Here is a 19,423-nt window from a genome sequence, read left to right as displayed (position 1 = left end):
ACCTCCATAGAGGTTTCTTGAGATAAGTCGACCATATTGACCTCCATGTGGATATCCTCAGTAATCTACAACCTTTGGAATTGTCTTTGAAGGCCCTCAGTAGCCTTGTCCATCTGAACAAAATCATCAGCGATTTCTTTAGTGATCATCATTAACTTTGAACTTTCAGCATCGGAGGCTTTAGCATTTTTGTTTTTGATATCTCCTACGGCCTTTTGAGCAAAATCATCAAGAGGTGTTCGCTCGAAGTGCTCATGAACCCTGGCCATAACAGGTCCAATGACGAAGTCTTCAGTGACTTCAGTCATGTTGAAATCATCAGCGTCTTCAATAAGGTTCACTTCCTCTGGTTCAATATAATGGGCCTTAGCTACCTGTAGAGGATTGGAGTCGATCTTCATCTGGCTCCGTGTTTTGTCTCCGAACTTGAGTCTTCCTTCCTGGATGGCATTTTGCACAAGATCCCTGAAAAGAAAACATTGAGACGTTTTATGACCCAAAAAACCATGGTATTTGCAAAACCCTCTTTTATTTCTTTGCTCTAAAGGGGGTACTTTAGCACCCAGAGGTACTATCATTTGACCATCTTTGACTAATAAGTCGAAAATTTTGTCACATTTTGTAACGGCGAACGTATAAGTTTTCTTAGGAAATTTGTCACTCTTTTCAGGTTCGACATGATTTTTCCCATTCGAAGGTGCTAAAACTTCGCACGCATATGGTGGCCCTTGCGTCAACTTAGTAAGGTCGATCTCATTGTCGTCGAAGTCTGAAAATTCATGACATGAACCTTCGTCATCATTCCTGAAATCGACATAGGCTACCCTTTTACCTTTATTCGCCCTAGCCTTTTCTTCCTTCAAACGTTCTAACTGTCGAACCCTGTCATCCAATTGGGTCATATCCCTTAGGTACTGAGTATCTAATTTCTTTCTAATCGAATAGTCAAGGACCCCAGTGGCCATTTCGACCCGTTCATGCTCTGGTATTTGCATAAAACACCTAGTTTTGAGTAATCGAAACCTATTTAGATAGTCATCAATTGGCTCAGTGAACTTTCGCTTGATACTAGCCAACTCCTTCAAACTTATCTTTATTTGCCCCATGTAAAACTGTTCATGGAACATTCTTTCCAGTTGGTTCCAAGTGTGGATCAAACTTTGGGGCAAGGTCGTGAACCATGTGAAATCATTCTTTGTGAGATAACTTAGAAAAAAATTATCCTAAGGCTCTCATTATTTGACATATCTCCAGCCTCGATTAAGTATCTCGCCACATGCTCAACAGTAGACTCAGTAGTATCCCCAACAAACTTGGTGAATTTGGGGATTTTAGTTCCAGGGGGTGCTTCTGCCTGTAAGATATACTCTGACAAAGGCGACGTATAATTTGGCCTTCTAAGGCCGAAATTTACCCCATTTCGAACCATATTCTTTCGACTATAGCTGCTAGATTATTATTTGCTGCCACATCGTCATGTCGAACTTTACATATGATATCATCTGCATTTTGGTTTCTATTCACCATTAATATCCTTGGTTCCCTGGGTTCCCTGGGTATTTATGGTTCGATTCTAGGGGGTACTGCAACTCCCCCTTGGTTTTGTGGGATCTGGTTAATGGTGAGGTCTTCTTCAAAAGTGGCCTCTTGATTCTCTCTTACCCAATATCTAGGAGGAGGTCGTTGGTGCTAAGGCACGCCAAGAAACTCAGACATTTGAGCAACATGTGATGTCATCTGTTGATTCGACTGAGTCGTATTTTGAATTAGAGGATTCAGCACAGTGGTCAAAGTCTGAGTCAACATTTGAAACATTTCATGATTGCTTTCGTCCATTTGTTGCCTCCATGCCGCTGCAGAGTTATTGGTAAGAGTAGGTAGTTGTGTTGGGTGTCTCAAACCTGAAGATTGGTTAGTTCGACCCATGTTAATCCAAGACCCTTGCACTGGAGAATTTATGTTAACCACCGATTCTGAAAAATTAGAACCACCATTCTGTAAATTGGCCATCACTGAAGTTGGCATTCCATACGGCTGTTCTCGACTACCAAATGGTATTGAAAAACCAGGGGGTACCAATGGCCTATTTGGAATATCTCTAATTGGTGGGGGAGTATGAGGAGGTCCCCTAGACCCAATGTAGATTAAAATTGGTTCAGTATGGGAGATCAAATGCGTAGGCATCGAAATCACCATAGTCGGAACTACTTCGGACACATACGTTGTGGCCGTGTTTGCCCCTATCGAAGAAGAAGGGGGCGTTATGTTATTGGTTGATGAATTTTGAGAGTTTTGGGTCTTTAGTGCATTCACATTCGCCATCCTCGTATGGGATTCTTTCCATGTTCGTTGTTCGTCATTTATGGCTATTTACCACTTCTTAATAACATACAATGAATCTTTTTCCAAAAAATAACTAAACAACCAAAACTTCACGCAATACGTAACGTTAGCACTGGTCCCACTAGGCGTGCCAATTTGTTTACCTTGAAAATCAGTAAACAACCGCTGATCTTCCAAATTTCTAAATTTGGTTACTCGCAGGATCGATCAGATTGATCCTAGGACATGTGCTAATCGTTTTTTAAATGAATTTTTGGTAGTAACGAATGCTCAATGATAAGCACAAAATTAGAGTTTGAAAACTAATAAAAAGGGTGATATGAACGGGAGAAATTGCAAAGGATTTGTAAATGACAAGGTAAATGTCGAAAGTACAGGAATCTTAAAACTGTAAAAGAAATGTTGAAAGCAAGGAAAGAACAAGGAAATCTTAAAACTGTAAATGACAAAGTAAAACGAGGGTGTTTGGAATGAAGAAGTAAGGAAGTATATTTCTGGGGAAAAATTAAAGACAAATTTATATTATTTTGAATTAACTAACAATGGTATAAACAACGTGCATTCTGTGATTTATGATTCTTCTTCACACGAGTACTTGGTAAATTTATAGGTTTTGTACATAATTTGAGACACACTTTTCTAACCCTAAGACCCTATATTTATACTGGATCGAGATAACCGTTTCTGATGGTTTATCAATTACGTCGAGACACATGGTGCCTTGCATGTGCGCATTCATCCACTATGCTCCACGTGTGCTCTCAACGGTTTCTGATGAGGGCGAAGTTCCCTCCCTTATTTGAATTTTGAATCTTTGATCAAAAACCATTTTCAACCATTTATTTAAGAGATTCTTTTGGAGTCTCAGTTGTATGTTGATCCTAATTCACCTTGCCTAGTCGAATCACCTCCAACTGGTCGAATACTACTTCCTGGTTGAAAACAAATGTATATATGATTTCCAATTTTGGTAATTCTTAATGGGCGTCGAAAATATGAGCTAACACCATCACATTCAGGAGCAAGGTATTTTCTATCCATAGTTGATGATTATTCTAGAAAGTTATGGGTATTCATCTAGAAAACTAAGGATGGAACTGTTGAGAAATTCAAAAGTTGGAAGACTCTGGTCAAAAATCAGACTGGTGGGAAGGTCAAGAGGTTGAGAACCGACAATGGCCTTGAATTTTGCCATGAGGCATTCGACAGTCATTATGCAGCCTCTGGTATTGCAAGGCACAGAACTACTACAGGTACTCCCTAACAAAATGTTTTGGCTGAAAGGTTTAATCGAACCGTTTTAGAAAGAGTTAGATGCATGTTGACTGGTGTTGGGTTAAATAAGGTGTTTTAGGTAGAGGTTGTTTCGACAACAACATATATGATAAATAGATGTCCTTCGACTGTGTTAGATATGAAGACACCTGAATAAGTTTGGTCGGGACATCCACAAGATCTCGACAAACTTAGAGTATTTGAATACATAGCCTATGCTCATATTAGGAAAGACAAGGTCGAATCGAGAGCTCTGATATGCATGTTAATAGGATACCGTGAAGGAGTCAAAGCTTATAGGCTATGGTGCCTAGAGCTAGGTCACAAGAGGTTTATCACTAGTCGATATGTAGTTTTCAATGAAGTTGAGATAGCTTTCAAGAAAACTAATGACATTAGTTGAAGTGCATAGATATTTGAAGAAGAGCTTGAGCAGGAAGAGATTCCTATTGAGGTGGGGCATGTCGATTCCGAATTCATATCCCATATCAAGTCGAAGAAGAAGCACAAGATGTTGAAGATACTGGGGAAGTTGAGGAAACTGTCGATGACTACTTGTTGGCAAGAGATAGGCCGAGAAGAGTCATCAAGCCACCTCAAAGACTTGGGTATGCGATCTCGTAGCTTATGCCTTAATCTCTGCAAGTGAGGTTCTAGATGAAGAACCTAGAGTAGTGACTATAAGGAAGTTATGAGGAGACGAAATAAGACTGAATGGTTGAAGGCCATCGATGATGAGATGAAGTCTCTTCATGATAACCATATTTGGGAACTGATCAAGAAACCTGGTGGAGCCAGGTTAGTCAACTATAATTGGATTTTCAAAGTTAAGGAAGGAATCAAATGAGTGACATCAAAGAGATACAAGGCAAGATCTGTCGCAAGGGGTTTCACTCAGAAAGGAGGTGTAGACTTTAATGATGTGTTCTCTTCTGTTGTGAAGCACATGTCCATTCGAATGTTACTTGCAATAGTGGCACAGTTCGACCTAGAACTGGAACAAATGAATGTGAAGTTTTCTTTCTTGTATGGAGATCTAGATGAAACAATCCTGATGAGGGAACCTAAAGGGTATGTCGACTCTGATTATGCACGTTGTATAGATTCTAGGAAATCTATTACTGGATATGTGTTCACTATGTTTGGCACAACAACTAGTTGGAAAGCAACACTTCAGAAGGTTGTTACCTTATCAACCAATGAAGCGGAATATATCACCCTCACTGAAGTTGTGATAGAAGCATTATGACTTGAAGGTTTTGCTAAGGAACTAAAACTTCAAGGTCGAGTTATCACTGTTAAATGTGATAGTCAAAGTGATATACACATGTCAAAGAATTCAGCCTATCACGAGTAAACCAAGCACATCGATATGAGGCTGCATTTTGTTAGAGGGGTAATCGAGTGTGGAGAAGTCCAAGTCCTGAAAGTTTTGATAGATCACAATGCTACTAATATGATCACCAAGACATTACCAAGTTGCAAGTTTTTCCACTGTATGCAGTTGATAAAGTTGTATGAAAAAAACCAGTTTGTTCCCTTGATGTTATAGAGTTTGTTCCAAGGTGGAGCTTTGTGAGATAATGGATCGAACTCTAGTATGGTCGAAGGGTAGCTTCTTGGTTCTACAATTTGACAAGACCTTAGCATGTCATCGAAGTTTGTTCACGTGTTGTAGTCGATGTATGCTAGGATAGTTAGCATGTTGAATTGTGCATGTTTGTTATGCCCAATTGTTTAAGTTAGCTTGTTCTCTGAGTTAGCTTGTGTAATGGGAATCTGTGTAAAATCCCATTAGTTTAGTATGTTAGTTTTCTTATAAATAGCATACTAGTCTCTCATTATTACATAACATAAATCCTAATTAGGGTGAGAGAGGTTATTTTCTATTATGTAACACTTGTAATATTGTTTTAAAGAGAAAGTAAATAATAGTAATTTATAACTAATTTCATTATGTTCTTATTACTTTCTTCTTTCCTACCCTTGTGGGTTTCTTACCGATCAAGAAATTAATTATACTTTTTGGTTTATGAAAGCTTACAAAGTTTCAAACCATTTCGAAAATGAATGATTTTAAAAATAAACTTTGAATTGTATGAAAAATGATATGAAAATTGTTGTTCTTTCTTTAATGTAAAAAAAGTCTTATATACACTCTTCAAAACCTCTATGAATTGATGCATTTGTATATAAAGGTTCCATAAAGCTTTGTCATGGTTTGGAATGAAGTTAGTTCATTAAAAGTTGCACTTTTATAGTGTGTAACCGATTAACAACATAGCATAACCGGTTACCACTCTTTTAACGTTTAAAATTTTAAAATTGAATCAACATGTAATCGGTCACTTAAATCAGATAACCAATTACCTAATTTAAAAAATGCAGAAATAAGCTAAAACAGAAACAACCAGTAACCGATTACTTAAATCATATAATTGATTACCTGATTTAAAAAGTGCATAAATAATCTTTTGATTGCTTTGTTTCAAAGGTTTTCAGGCATGTTGTTACTCTCTTTTATAAATGAATATTGATATTATTTTCTTGAGCATCTTAAGAGATATATTATGAATAGTAATGCATACTTTAATCATGATCAATTATCTTAAATATTTCCTTTGATTTCCAAAACTTATGATCACTGAATTTTGATAGAGCTAGACTTCAAACACTTTCTTCTTTGATAAACTTTTGTCTTCATCAAAATTAAACTAAGACAGATGATGAATATCTTCTTCACAGATTTTTCAGAAGATTTATCAAACGAGAATAGGTGTGGAAACTTTTTGTGTGTGTATTATCTTAGTACCTCAAGACCTGATCTTCTTGATTTTACAATTAATTGAACAAAACTATGAAAAACCCTAAGTCTAGAACCATGAGAGCTTTCACACTTTCACATCTTAAGGTTTTTAAGATCATAACTTCAAGTATTAAAGATCATAACTTCAAGTCTTGAAGTCCTTTTTCTTAATTTTTAACAATTTCTAGAACTTTCAACTAGAAATTAATACATTTGAATGATGAGGCTAATGATATCTCTTTCTTGTTCAGATATCATCATCGGAAAACTTTGTGATCAAAACCATTGACAGTTGTCCTCAACGTATCCATTTTTAAATTGTCATCATAAAAATAATTTGGCAGTTTCCATCGCCATCTTGAAAATTGTCATCAACACTTTGACAATTCCTATCATAAAAAAATTAATGATAATGCATGCACAAACCTTCACATCACATAGAACCACTAGAACTCAATAAATATAAGGCATTTCTATATTTTGTTTGTTAATCTCATAAGACAAAGATATAAACCACTCTTATTTCTTGTAGCTATGATTCAAAATATGTGATAGTGTGACACTCTTTTCCTCTAAAAGGGCATGGTTCTTAAAAAGGAGCCATATTTACTAAACTTTTCTTCTCTGCAACTCAACTAAAAATCATACATAATATCATTGCTCACTAAATGGAATCATTGAACCCTCTAGGATATCATCATGTCCTATGATGTATCATGCACGCTTCAGGGTATCATTGCATCCTCTGGCGTATTTTTGCACCCAAAGAGGAATATTAGTTCCCTAAAGGATCTCACTGAATCTTCAAAAGGATTATCTCACCACTAAAGATATCATCGCTCATAATTGGGCTACAAATAAATTATTAAACTCAATGTTAGGATTAACAAAAGAATATTGACCAAAGATCGAATACACAATACAAGATAATCACATAAAAGTAAATCTTAATTAATATTAAACCCTTGAAAAGGGAAAGGTTCCAAAAAAATCATTTGTCACAAATTACAAAAACAAAAACCAAAAGATATTTAATTTTCTATGGTGGTGTCGTCTCCTCGCTAGTAATGGCATTCCCTCGTATTTAAGAAGTGGTGTGGCCTTCTCTTCTCCCCGGGTCTCTTCAACCCCCCACGTCCACTTTAATCAAATTCCCATCTTTGATCACTTTATAAACCACAACCTCACCCAAGTTCAGATCAGGCTAAATGAAAACTATTTTCTATATCTCTTTCTCAAACCCTTTATTCATATAAACATAAGCGTCCATAGGTTACTCCTCTAAATTAGCTTCCACTTCTTTCTTAGCATGATCATATGATATGGTCTCTTCATTTAGCATCATCGCTTTCTGATTCACCTCTTGAAAGGACTCATCATTTTCTTTCTTCTCTAACTTATACTTTTCTAAAACTCGTCGGGTCTCACCATACTTATTTTCAAAGGAAGACAAGGTTTCATTCACAAATGCCAACATATATTTATCCAATTGATAACTATCATTTGTTTCCTAAAGTTTAGCCTTCAGACCGCCTTCTTCTTTTTTCATCGAGGAAAAGTGTTCAAAAATATCTCTTCCAAGAAGAGAACTCTGTATCAAGTAAGCCTTCATCAGCTAAGTTATATGCTTTGAGAAATTGTTCTTAGTTTAATCTTGTGCAATTAGGGTTTTTTGTTGCTATTATATTATATTTGTAATATTGCAATTGATTCCCTCACAATAAACTTGCACTTGCTCCTCTTTTGAAATGTTTTTTGTATGCATAAAACAATTCTTTGATCAAATCCAGTGCAGTTAACTCTAATCCAAAGAATGTATGATTCAAATCAACAAAATTTATTAAACATAATTTGGATCACGCAATAATCTTATTAAATTCATGGACAAAATGTTTTCTCAAAAATTGGCTTCGAAAAACATGATTCGAATCATCAGAATATTTGATTGGAACTATGAAATTTATTTCTCAAACTTTTGTGTTTCAAGAAAAATGATATGAATCATTTATGTGTGTGATTCAAATCATGAGCATGTTTTTATAAAATGAATTTAGTTCAAGAAACATGATCCTAATCCTTGTTTTGTTTGATTTGATTCATGAAGTTTATTTCTTATGGTTTACCGGTTAAGAAAACATGCTCCAAATCATTGATCATTATAATTTGAATCACATGAATCGAATCATGATTTGATTTATTTTCTCAATTGATTCGAATCATAAGGTGGTTTTTACATTGCATTTGTGTCTTTTCACTAGCACATACAAAAGTATTTTATCTTCATTATTTTCTTAACAAAGAGATTTTTTTTGAAAATTCATTTTCTTCCTCCAACACCAAAATTTTATCTTATGCATGAATGTTACTCAACTCATAAAGAGTGTCAGTTTGTTGTAAGGAATTCATTATATTGCTAATGTTTTTATTGAATGTTTCGACCAAGAAAATATATTTTGGAATTTTAGTAGTGAATTTCAAAGAAGGAAAAAAAAGGTTCTTCTCCAAATTTCTTGTGTAAATTTTCATTTAAGGATTTTTGCAAGTAATTTCGAGTAAAATTTGAAGGGTCTCTAATAAATAAAATTTGGATATCTTGAAGAGATGAAGGTGTTTTAGCTTAAGATCAAGAGTGGATCTTAACGTGAAAGCTTTGTGATATGTGTGCAAATTTGATGTCAATCAAAAAATAGGAATAATTTGCTTAAAATTTAAGCTTTTTTAACATATTTTTGTGATATCAAATTATACTAAACAACATTGTAACCAACTGAAATAGAAACAACATTGTCCAAGCATATATTTGAATTGCATTAGAAATCATGAATAATAGTGGTGAAGAAGATAAACCTATTTGTCTTAAACCGTTCCGAGGACTAGGGTTCAAATCCTGTGATACTCAAAAAAAATTGTTTTGAAAATTTTAATTAATTAATTATTTTTTTAATTAATTTATAAAATATTTATTAAAATTATTAATTATTAATTTATTTTTTGAAAATATTAAAAAATTATTATTATTTTATTTTATTTTAAAATATTTTAAAATATATTATTTATAATATTATAAATATTAATTAATAATTTTTTTTATCTGAGTCATCACTCCTTATTTAAAATAAATTTTTAATTATAATCATCGTTGTCGCAATTTTAAAAATTGAGAGATTAAAAAATTCTAAGATTTATAAAATAGAGATCCAAAAACTAAATTTTAATATAAAAAGATAAAAAGTTAAAACTATCAAAATTAAGGGTATATATGGATCGTTTTAAGTTGAGTTTGATCAAAATCATAATCGAAACCTTATAAAGTATATTAATTAGGAGAAAACTTTACCCCGTACCCCTACAATTGTACCCACACCCTTACATTTAAATTTTTTTGACCAAAATACCCTCATATAAATAGGGTATATTTTTCATTTCTAAATTTTTTTACCATTTTCGTCTGAAGACTTCCGGAAACCAAATTTTTCATTTCTTGGCATTGTAAACCGGAACACTCAGAGTAAGTCTTCTGGTTCACGTAGTGTATACCGGAACACATGTCTAAAGAGTTCCGGTTTGTTGCCTTTTTGGGGCACTGAACCGGAAGTCTTTTAGAAAGTCTTCCGGTTTGGTTTGTTGTATACCGGAAGTCTATCTTAAAGACTTCCGGTTTGGATGATCTAAACTGAAACTCTTTTAAAAAGTGTTCCGATAGTCATCCTTTTTTTTATTCACTGGAACTCTTCTTTGAAGTGTTTCGGTACGTATTTTTTTTATATATAATTTTTAATAATTTTTTTATAAAAAAATTTGCAGTAGTTTGAAGACGAGGTGCAGATGGTAGGATTCCAGTCCGCACGTTAGACCGGGGCGCATCTTCATTTGCAGCTGAGCCGACTGGATATCCAGGAGGGTCGTACGATACGTCTCTTTTGGTGAAGTACGAACATCATGTTGCTCGACATTTATGGTTCGGTGAGGTAAGTAAACGGGATATATTTGAAAATGAATAATAGTTGAATATTTTATATTGTGTTTTCTAATATGTGTTTTAATTGTTTTTAGGAAAGAGGTCCAAAGAAAGAGTTGAAGGTTGCTGGACATGGACTGAAGCTGACATCTAGGGTTCCATTGGCTCTTCCACCACAGATGGAGAGTTGGGTATCTAGATCTGGTTTATCTTCACTTCAGAGAACCAATATGAACAAGATAGACACAAATCTTGTCTCTGCATTTGTGGAAAGATGGCATCTAAAGACATCTTCATTTCACACGCTGTTTGGTGAAATGAGCATTACTTTGGATGATGTCTCATGTCTGCTTCACTTGCCCATCAGAGGTATCTTCTGGAGTCCTCAGGATGTGACGGAAGAGGTAACTGTTGAACTTGCTGTTGACTACTTAGGAGTGTCACAGGGTGAGGCACAGTCACATGTTCGTAGCTGCAGGGGTTCGTATTACAAGTTGGAGTGGTTATACGATTTATTCGTACAGCATAGAGCTGCTTCCAGCTGGGCATATGCGACCAGAGCATATCTGTTGATGTTGGTGGGTTCCACCATTTTTTCCGATAAAACCTTTACACTTGTAGAGGCACGATACGGTCGATACCTCCTCCTGTTTACGGACTTAGATAGATGTTCAGGATATAGTTGGGGAGCAGCTGCACTAGTTACCCTATACAGATATCTTGGAGATGCGTCCATGTATAGTTGCAAACAGCTCGGTGGATATCCTACTCTCCTACAGGTATATAATTTAATTTTGTTTATTAAGTGTTGGATTCATTTTATAAAATATGTTAACTTAATTTATTTTATTTATCATGTTTGTATTTTGTAATAGTGCTGGATTCACGAATACTTTCCAACTGTTGGAAAAAGATGGGAGAATTGGAAACCAACTGATAACGGTGGTCTTCCCCGAGCGATGAGATGGTCGTATAGGCAAGGAGTCCTGAAGGTTGATGATTTACGACCTATTTTGGACGAGCTGACACCTGCCGACGTCATATGGCGTCCATTTGAGGATCATAGAGCATGGCGTCTATTTGATGAGATATGTCTCTACAGGGGCTGTTTGAAGTGGGGTGAAACAGTTGTTCCATACTTGCCTGACAGATGTTTACGTCAGTTCGGGTATAGGCAGTATGTTCCATCCCCACCTCTTGATTGTATGATGGCGACGGATATTGATGTTGATTGGATTAGTTACCATCAGAGTGTTATCGCTGTGATCGGTCCATCTACCCTGGCCACCACTCCATCTGATGTAGAAGATGGTTATCTGGAGTGGTATTATTGTGTTTCGCATCCACGGTTGGTCCCTCCCCATCGTGACGATCCAAGAGAGGTACCAGTTCATGTATATGACGTCGGACCATCTGATCCTGATTGGGCCCGTGTATCTACATTAATTCATCGCTATCTGAGACAGGTTAATACCGAAGAGGAAGATCCACAGTTTGCTGATTTATTTGAAGCTTTGCATATTTCTCGTTCACATTGATTTATGTATTAAGTTTTAGAACTGAATATAATAGACATAATATAAAATTCATGTTTTGATTACATATTTATGTTTTGAGTACATATTCATGCTAATACAGGTGTAAGTAATTGCCAATGTTGCATACGTCCTGCAAATCCTAACATCCAAGTAGTTGATGTATGAGAACGAAATTTCCTCCAATCTAATGTGACCGGTGGCAATGGAAACCCCTCTTTCATATTAACCTGATAAAGTAAAATAATTAAAATATTAAGTCATATAAAATATTAACTGAAATAATTAAGTGAAATAATTAAAATATTAAGGCATATAACATAACTTGTCATACAAAATACGTACCTGAATCCAATGATTGTGGTTAACAAAACCAATGCAATAAATAGAGACATTTGGTGAATGTGAACTTGTCATCGGAAAGAAAGTCATGCACGGATTGCCTAAATAGACAAGTACAACATTATAGCGATTCGCTATCAAGTAACCCATATCTGGTAGACTCAACCATTTTTCAGGTGGCTGTGAACCAAAGAATTCTATCATCAAAGATTCTCTCACTTCTGACAACCGATTAGAAAATAACTTGTCATACAAAGTTGACATATCCTTGTCTATTATTTCCAACCCCAACTCTCTATGAACCATTGGCCAACCATCCTCACCATATCCATGCAATGATGCAATGCCTCTAAATCCACAATTACCATCTGATTCAACATTAACTACATCTTCAATGTATGACCTAATATGATTAGGAAATTGAAGAATGAATTGTGGTTGCTTCTTTGATAATTTTAACTTCTTCGAAGTCTGTGATGGTTGAGATTAGTCGTACCGATTAGTCGTTGTGTTACCCAAATGTAGCACTCGATTAATCCATGCTCCAACAAATCTATGTCTATGTGGAGTCAACCATGTGTCTTTCACATAATTAATAAATCCACTATAATCAACACATTCTTGCTCAAGTTGATGCAACCGTTGACCATACTCAACCTCATCACTAGCCGAAACAACTTCCATCCATAATGTGTCTATCGTCTTTTGCAGGTCATTCACCACATGTTGTTTGCATTTGGCACCAACGTTTTTGTTAATGTGAAATCTACATAGCAAATTAATCGACCTGGGAAACACAATTTCAATTGCTTTCATCAAAGCAAGATCTCTATCTATCAAAATCACTTGTGGACACATGTCTTTCTTCACAATAACTCTTTTAGTTTCTCCAATACCCAACAAAAATTCTCTGTCTGCTCAGACTCCATATACCCAAATGCAACAGCAAAAGTCAACTCGGTCGATGTCTTGCCAACAATTTCAAACAAAGGCTGTCTATATTTGTTTGTCTTGCAGGTGCTATCCATAACTAACACAATCGGAAAAATATTCAACAACTTAACTAAATCAGGATGTGCCCAAAATATCTCTCTCACCACTTCCGAGTCATCCTTTTTTCTACTCCAATAGACATAGTCTGCATCCTCAATAAGCTTAAACAGATGTTGTATCTCACTCCTAGGACCTCTTATCTCTTTTTGTATCACACTCTTATGCTTGTATGCTTGCGTAATCCGAGTGACATTCTCAGGATATCGGTCTTGCAAGGAAAGCAATATGTGTCTAGGTGGTACATGTCTCTTTGTCAAATCAACGACATGTTGCTTCTCATCTGTGGTCAACCTACTAATAAACGAATGACCTTCTAATCTATCAGGTAAACCATGATTATGTAACCCACATTTTACATCAATCTTCCAACCAGATCCATTTTCGCCGGAGTCGACCTGATTTTAAATGGGCATCCACATTTCTTGGACGCACTTTGGGTACCACTATCAGTACTCTTGTGTTTCCCACATTTATCACAACCAAATATTAATTTGTTACTTCTCCCTCTCTTCCCTGTTTCAATATCTGAACGACTGATAATAACAGTTACTTTATTATCGATTCCAACCTCTTTAATCCATCTGATAACCTTTTCTCGTGTACCAAATCTTTCAGTCGTTATAAACGCATCAGTAGTATCTACACATATTTGGGGAAGATTTTCCATTCCTGCAAAATAAAAAAAAGATTAAAAAAATATATAAAAAATATAAAAAAAAAGAAAAATCGGCACACTTCTTGAAAGAGTTCCGGAACACATATTACAGAAACTGAAACACTTCTTCAAAGAGTTCTGGTATGTGTAAATTTGTTTACCGGAACTCTTTCAAGAAGTGTTCCGGTTTGTAAATTTTTTCTGATTGAACCAGAACTCATTCGTGAAGTCTTCTGGTTCATTGCTTTGTGTGTTCCAGAAGTCATTTTTGAAGTTTTCCGGTTTGGAAAAAATACATACCGGAATTCTTTTTGCAGGAGTTCCGGTGCGAGGGGTGTGAAACGTGTAATTTCTGAAATTTTCAACCGAATGGTAAAAATAAAATGGTAAATTGGTTAAAATCAATTAAGGATAAAATGGAAATTTTAAAAAAATTATAGGGGTATGAGGCTAACTGTAGAGGTACAAGGTAAAATTTTCTAATTAGGATGAAGTAAAATAATCAATCACAGTATTATGGATAGATTTGGATAAAATTGTAAATTAATGGATTAGATGGGTGTCATATTTTTTCTTATATAATTATAAAAAATGTGTCATATTTTTTCTCTAACTATTTCTTTTCATAAAAAATAGTGTAATTCATCACCACTACTCTTTTAACATACTATAAAATTTATAATACAATATTTGCAAAATTCAAAATAATATTACAATAATATTTAAAATTACATAAAATACTCATTACATACTTCCATTAGCATCAAAAGTATCTTAGTGCAACATCCTAATAATTTAAAATCATGACTTACAAAATAATAAATGTTCAAAGGTCCTCCACAGTTCAAAAAGAAATCTTGACTTTAGAATTAATATCTTCAATCAAACTTTAATAATAAAATTATAAATATTAGTTCATATATCAATATATCACAAAATTTAATAAACAAAATTTAATAGTAGTTACTATTAAATTTCTGAATTGAGTGGATTGAGTGAATTTTATGGATTCAATTTGAATTTATCCGAAACTCAATTATTTGAATGATTTTTTATTTTTAAAACTATGTTGACTCATTACTCGATTCAACTCATTTTTTTAGTTTAATTGGGTCGACTTGATCAGATTTGGTGGATTTAGCTATGTCTCTAAGGATATGTTTGGATCGGTGGTATGTGATGGAATGGGTGGTAACTAATGAGATTTTATTGTTTGGATTTGTAAATAATGGATGAAATGGAATGGAACATGATTGGAATTCATTTCATCCAATTCCATCAAAATCTCAATTTTTTTGTTCCAACCAATTTGGGGTGTATGTGATGGAATGGAACATTTTTAATAAAATAACCAAACAATAGAGTGAGATCTATATTCCATTCCATTCCGTTTCGTCATGTTCCATTCAACTCCGCTATGTTATGTTTTATCAATCCAAACATAGTCTAATAGGGATTAAAAATGCATACTGTCAAAAATTAAGGGTTTTTTATTTAATTTTGTAAAAATGATTTTTAGTTTTTAAAATTTAAAAATAATAAAATTTATTTGGTTATTTAATCTTACAAAATTGTTTTTTACTTATAAATTTTAAAAATTAAAAACTAAAATAATTAGATATTTTTATTTTATCAATGTTATTTATTGTTTTAATCAATGACCCGAATGCTGTTTCTTCTCTACAAAATGTTCCTACAAACCAGCCTTTTCCTTTGATTTTTACCTTTTGAAATTTGAAGGAGAACAAAAATTATTACAACGCATGTGTAACTTTAAAAAGAAAAAATATAATGAATGCAAATGTGGCAATCAAATAAGACTTTTAATTTATTTATTTTCATCTTTAAGACAATATTTAAAATAAGATTTGCAAACATATTTTTTTCTTCAAAACAGCTTTTTGAAATTGATTAATAAAATAGACCCTAAGTTTTTTTTTCAAATTTCAGCTATACATTTTATTTGAATTTATAAGGCAATGAAGGTAATAACAGCACTTAAAACATGGGTGAAATGAAAATGCAGATATTGGTTAACAGTTACTAAATTGTTGTTGTAAAATAATAACAATAGTAACATAGTTTGTTTGTTAGTTAATACTACAAAATAAACAAGTAAATATACAATATTTCAGTCTTGTGCAACAAGAAACTCAGGTAGAATATATTATTGAAATAGAAACTTCATGTACAAATAAATTCCTTTATATATCTGTGTATACATACACCCACATAAATCCAAACACAAACTAATAGCTGATTCTTATAACGAATTAACCAAAAAAAGAACAATCTGTAAAAGTCATAGCTATACATAAAAGAACAAGAATAGTTTAACTGTCACTGCATTTCCATTTTGAAGTTGGAACACATGTTAGGTAGTGACACCAATGGCAGTGATCGTATCCGTTTTCGCCGCGTAACAGCATCAGTAAGCCAGTGCATAACCTACCATTCAATTCAACAAATGAATACAGTGATTAGATATATCACAATTTATACCAGTTCGGTTCCGTTCTACCAAACTTCTGTACATGTTTGGCTCGAATGTATTTCTTGAACTGAATAATGAATAGTCCTAGGCATGGGGAATGGAACTTACCCGGCAATCACTAGAATAACAGAGAGAATCCATAGGACATATTGGTAAACCTTGTATTTGGATTTGAGTCGAGCACCAGCAGGAACATGTCGCTGTGCTAACCACCCAAATTGAGGACGGGGAAGGAAAATGAAACCAAGGAGAAATCCTGTCAAGAATCCCCCAATATGAGCAAAATTGTCAACATGTGGCAACATTCCAATCGCAAGATTGATCACAACAATAAACAAAAGTGTGACCAAAGCAGCTACCTACAAGGAACAGGAAAATGGTGTCAGAAATGAAATTTAGTCCTACTATAATATATATTAAGAAACATGAAATTTAGTCCTACTATAATATATATGAAGAAACTACGAAGCACAGACACCGACATGAACACATTTTTTTCAGAGGTGTTGGTGCTACGAATGGAAGAAATACTACTCAGATATAAGATGTCTAATCTACTTGAAAAGTTCAATCAAACTCTTATAGCATAAGCTCTAACCATGCAAGTGCTTTCGTACAAGCTATTCCTAGAACAAAAGATACAATAGTCAAATTGTTCCCATATAAATTATATCTTAAGAGGTTGCGGAAATAAGCTTAAAACAACTTATGGAAATGTCATAAGATGTTTCCATAAGCTCTCCCAAACAATCTTACAAATGTTTATGCCAGTATATAACATCATATAAGCCAATCCAAAAAAACTCGTAATGCATAAGTGGCAACTTTGAGTACCAGAAGTGTTTTTCATATTACCAAAATAAAAGCATCCAGAATGCATAAATAGGATATGATACAAATTATCAATAGTTAACTACACTCACTTTATTGGTGTAAATACTCCAGTTTGTGATAAGTTCTGAAAGCATTGCTCCAAGAAGTCCAAAAAGAGCGCCAGAAGCACCAACCGAGATGTTGTTTCTAATGAATAGAGAAGATAGGATACTCCCACCGAATCCAGATACAAGGTAAATGATTCCTATCCTCACTGCAAATATTTCGACAAAATGTTTGTCATAACCCTTTATAATACAAACTCGAACACATAAACTCGTCAGGTAAATAAGCTTGCAGATAAATATAAAACTATTAAGTTTAATATTCTCCGTTTAATGAATGGATTGTAAAAATAGGGACGTACCGAAACCAAATTGTTGTTCAAGGCGAATGCCAATGAAAACCAGACTTAACATGTTTGCTGCCAAATGAATCATTCCAGCATGTAACCATATGCATGTGACAAGTCTCCATCCTTGGTGATGATACACAACAGCATCCCACTTAAGAGCTCCCATCTTCGTTAGTCTTCAAAAAATCAACAAAATAAATTGATGAATAAATCAAATGATCTCCAAAAATCTATAGTACCATATTACATAAGAGTTCAGGCAAAGAACTCTACCATCTTTGAGGGTATGCAAGATGGATTACAGCACAGTGCCTCAAATTTGCCACGGTTAAATTGTGGCAAAATAGGATCGCATAATAGATTTGTCAGAGTTAAATCATGAGTATATAGGGCTCCTAGTTGTTTTATCACGGTTGAACCATGCCTATGCCTAACCTACTCAGAATCTCCAAAAATTTAAGACAGCCCTAGCTCAAACAGTCACAAAATTACTAAGAAAAGACATATTTAAGGATGCTTGTGCAATTTTGACACATTAAGGGACTATAACAACAATGTCTCACACAAACTAAAGGGAATGTGAAATAAGAGCCCACAAAGCAGATCAAGGTAGAATCAGAAATAAGAGACTCCTAAATCCAATTCACTAAACCAAACAAATTTTCATCTAAAAACCCCTAAACCTAAAATAAATTCAAAATCAAAGGTACATGAAAATCTAAACAAGAGTATTGAAGAAACAAAAGACAAAAAAAGAAAAACAGTAATTTAAGTCTTACGTTAAAGAAGAAGGACCAAACAAAGGATTCTCTTTGGTCGGCTGAAAAGAGAATCTCCCAAGAAATTTGAACACACAATCACCTTCAACCGCATGAACTTTACCTGGACAATCATTAATATACATGGCTAGAATGAAAATAACAAGATTCGCCACAACAAACAAAGGAACAAGCCATGATGTCCAACTAGTTTCTGGATCATAAACACGTGAAGGAGGAGGAGGAATAGAAGAAGAATAGTTCTTGTTTGCCCCTTCTCTCTCAAGATCTCTACCAGACATTTTTTCTCTCTCTAGAACCCAGAGAGACAAATTTCGAAATTTATGGACAAAGGTTGTGTAGTGGAGAAGATGGAAGGTGGGTTTGGTGAGAGAAGGGTTAAATCTGAAACGGTGAAGAAAAGAAAAAGACAGGATCAGCAAGTAGTGGAAGAAGACATGTTTCAGGTTTGTAGAATGTAACTGTCACCTTAATTGCAAACTTGGAGTAGATGGTAAGTTCCATTAATAATTAAAATATAAATAAATTCAATCATAATAGTTATAATTTTTTTTTTTAAATAACCACTATTTTTTTAAAAAATTCTAAAATAACTATTATTTTAAAAAAAATCCAAAATAACCACATTTCAAAACAGATGCGTCAGATGAACTGGCACATCCATTTTGCATTAGGAGGAGGCGCCAGCATCACTGGCGCATGCATTGGAAGCAATGAATGATGGCATCAAGTATGCTGGCGCATGCACTTTGGCTCATGAAGAGGCGCCAATGCCTCTCGCGCCTACATGTCTTGACATGTGAGGCGTCTGCCCCTTTGGCGCATGCATTTTCTGGCTCCTCTATAAATATCTTGCCCTCTATGCAATATTTTTCACACAACTCTTACCCTACAACCACATTTTCTTTCATTCAACTTCACTCTCCTTCAAGTATTTTAATTTTAATCATGTCTG

The 19,423-nt window shown here is 34.4% G+C and overlaps 1 protein-coding gene across 1 annotated transcript; it reads right to left on the bottom strand.

Annotated features, from left to right (window-relative positions):
• Window positions 1-16,104: 16,104 nt before the first annotated feature.
• LOC127129992 (RHOMBOID-like protein 2) lies at window positions 16,105-18,958 on the bottom strand. The gene is made up of 5 exons (XM_051059081.1): window positions 18,469-18,958; window positions 17,702-17,865; window positions 17,385-17,548; window positions 16,570-16,820; window positions 16,105-16,415 (listed from the first exon to the last, which is right to left on the bottom strand). The coding sequence occupies exons 1-5, from the start codon at window positions 18,747-18,749 to the stop codon at window positions 16,301-16,303; spliced, it is 975 nt and encodes a 324-aa protein (XP_050915038.1). The 5' UTR covers window positions 18,750-18,958; the 3' UTR covers window positions 16,105-16,300.
• Window positions 18,959-19,423: the final 465 nt, after the last annotated feature.

This window comes from Lathyrus oleraceus, chromosome 1 (assembly GCF_024323335.1).
Source record: "Lathyrus oleraceus cultivar Zhongwan6 chromosome 1, CAAS_Psat_ZW6_1.0, whole genome shotgun sequence".
In the NCBI taxonomy this organism is placed as follows: Eukaryota; Viridiplantae; Streptophyta; class Magnoliopsida; order Fabales; family Fabaceae; genus Lathyrus; species Lathyrus oleraceus.
The sequence above is the reverse complement of the archived record's forward strand: the minus strand, read 5'-3'. Positions and strand labels throughout refer to the sequence as shown.

Bases quoted from the DNA above. Each gene is read 5' to 3' on its own strand.
- LOC127129992 (XM_051059081.1), bottom strand. From the start codon at position 18,749: ATGTCTGGTAGAGATCTTGAGAGAGAAGGGGCAAACAAGAACTATTCT. The intron at 16,821-17,384 runs GTGAGTGTAGTT...TGTTCCTTGTAG, and splicing joins GGAGTATTTACACCAATAAA to GTAGCTGCTTTGGTCACACT. The intron at 16,416-16,569 runs GTAAGTTCCATT...ATTGAATGGTAG, and splicing joins GTTATTCTAGTGATTGCCGG to GTTATGCACTGGCTTACTGA.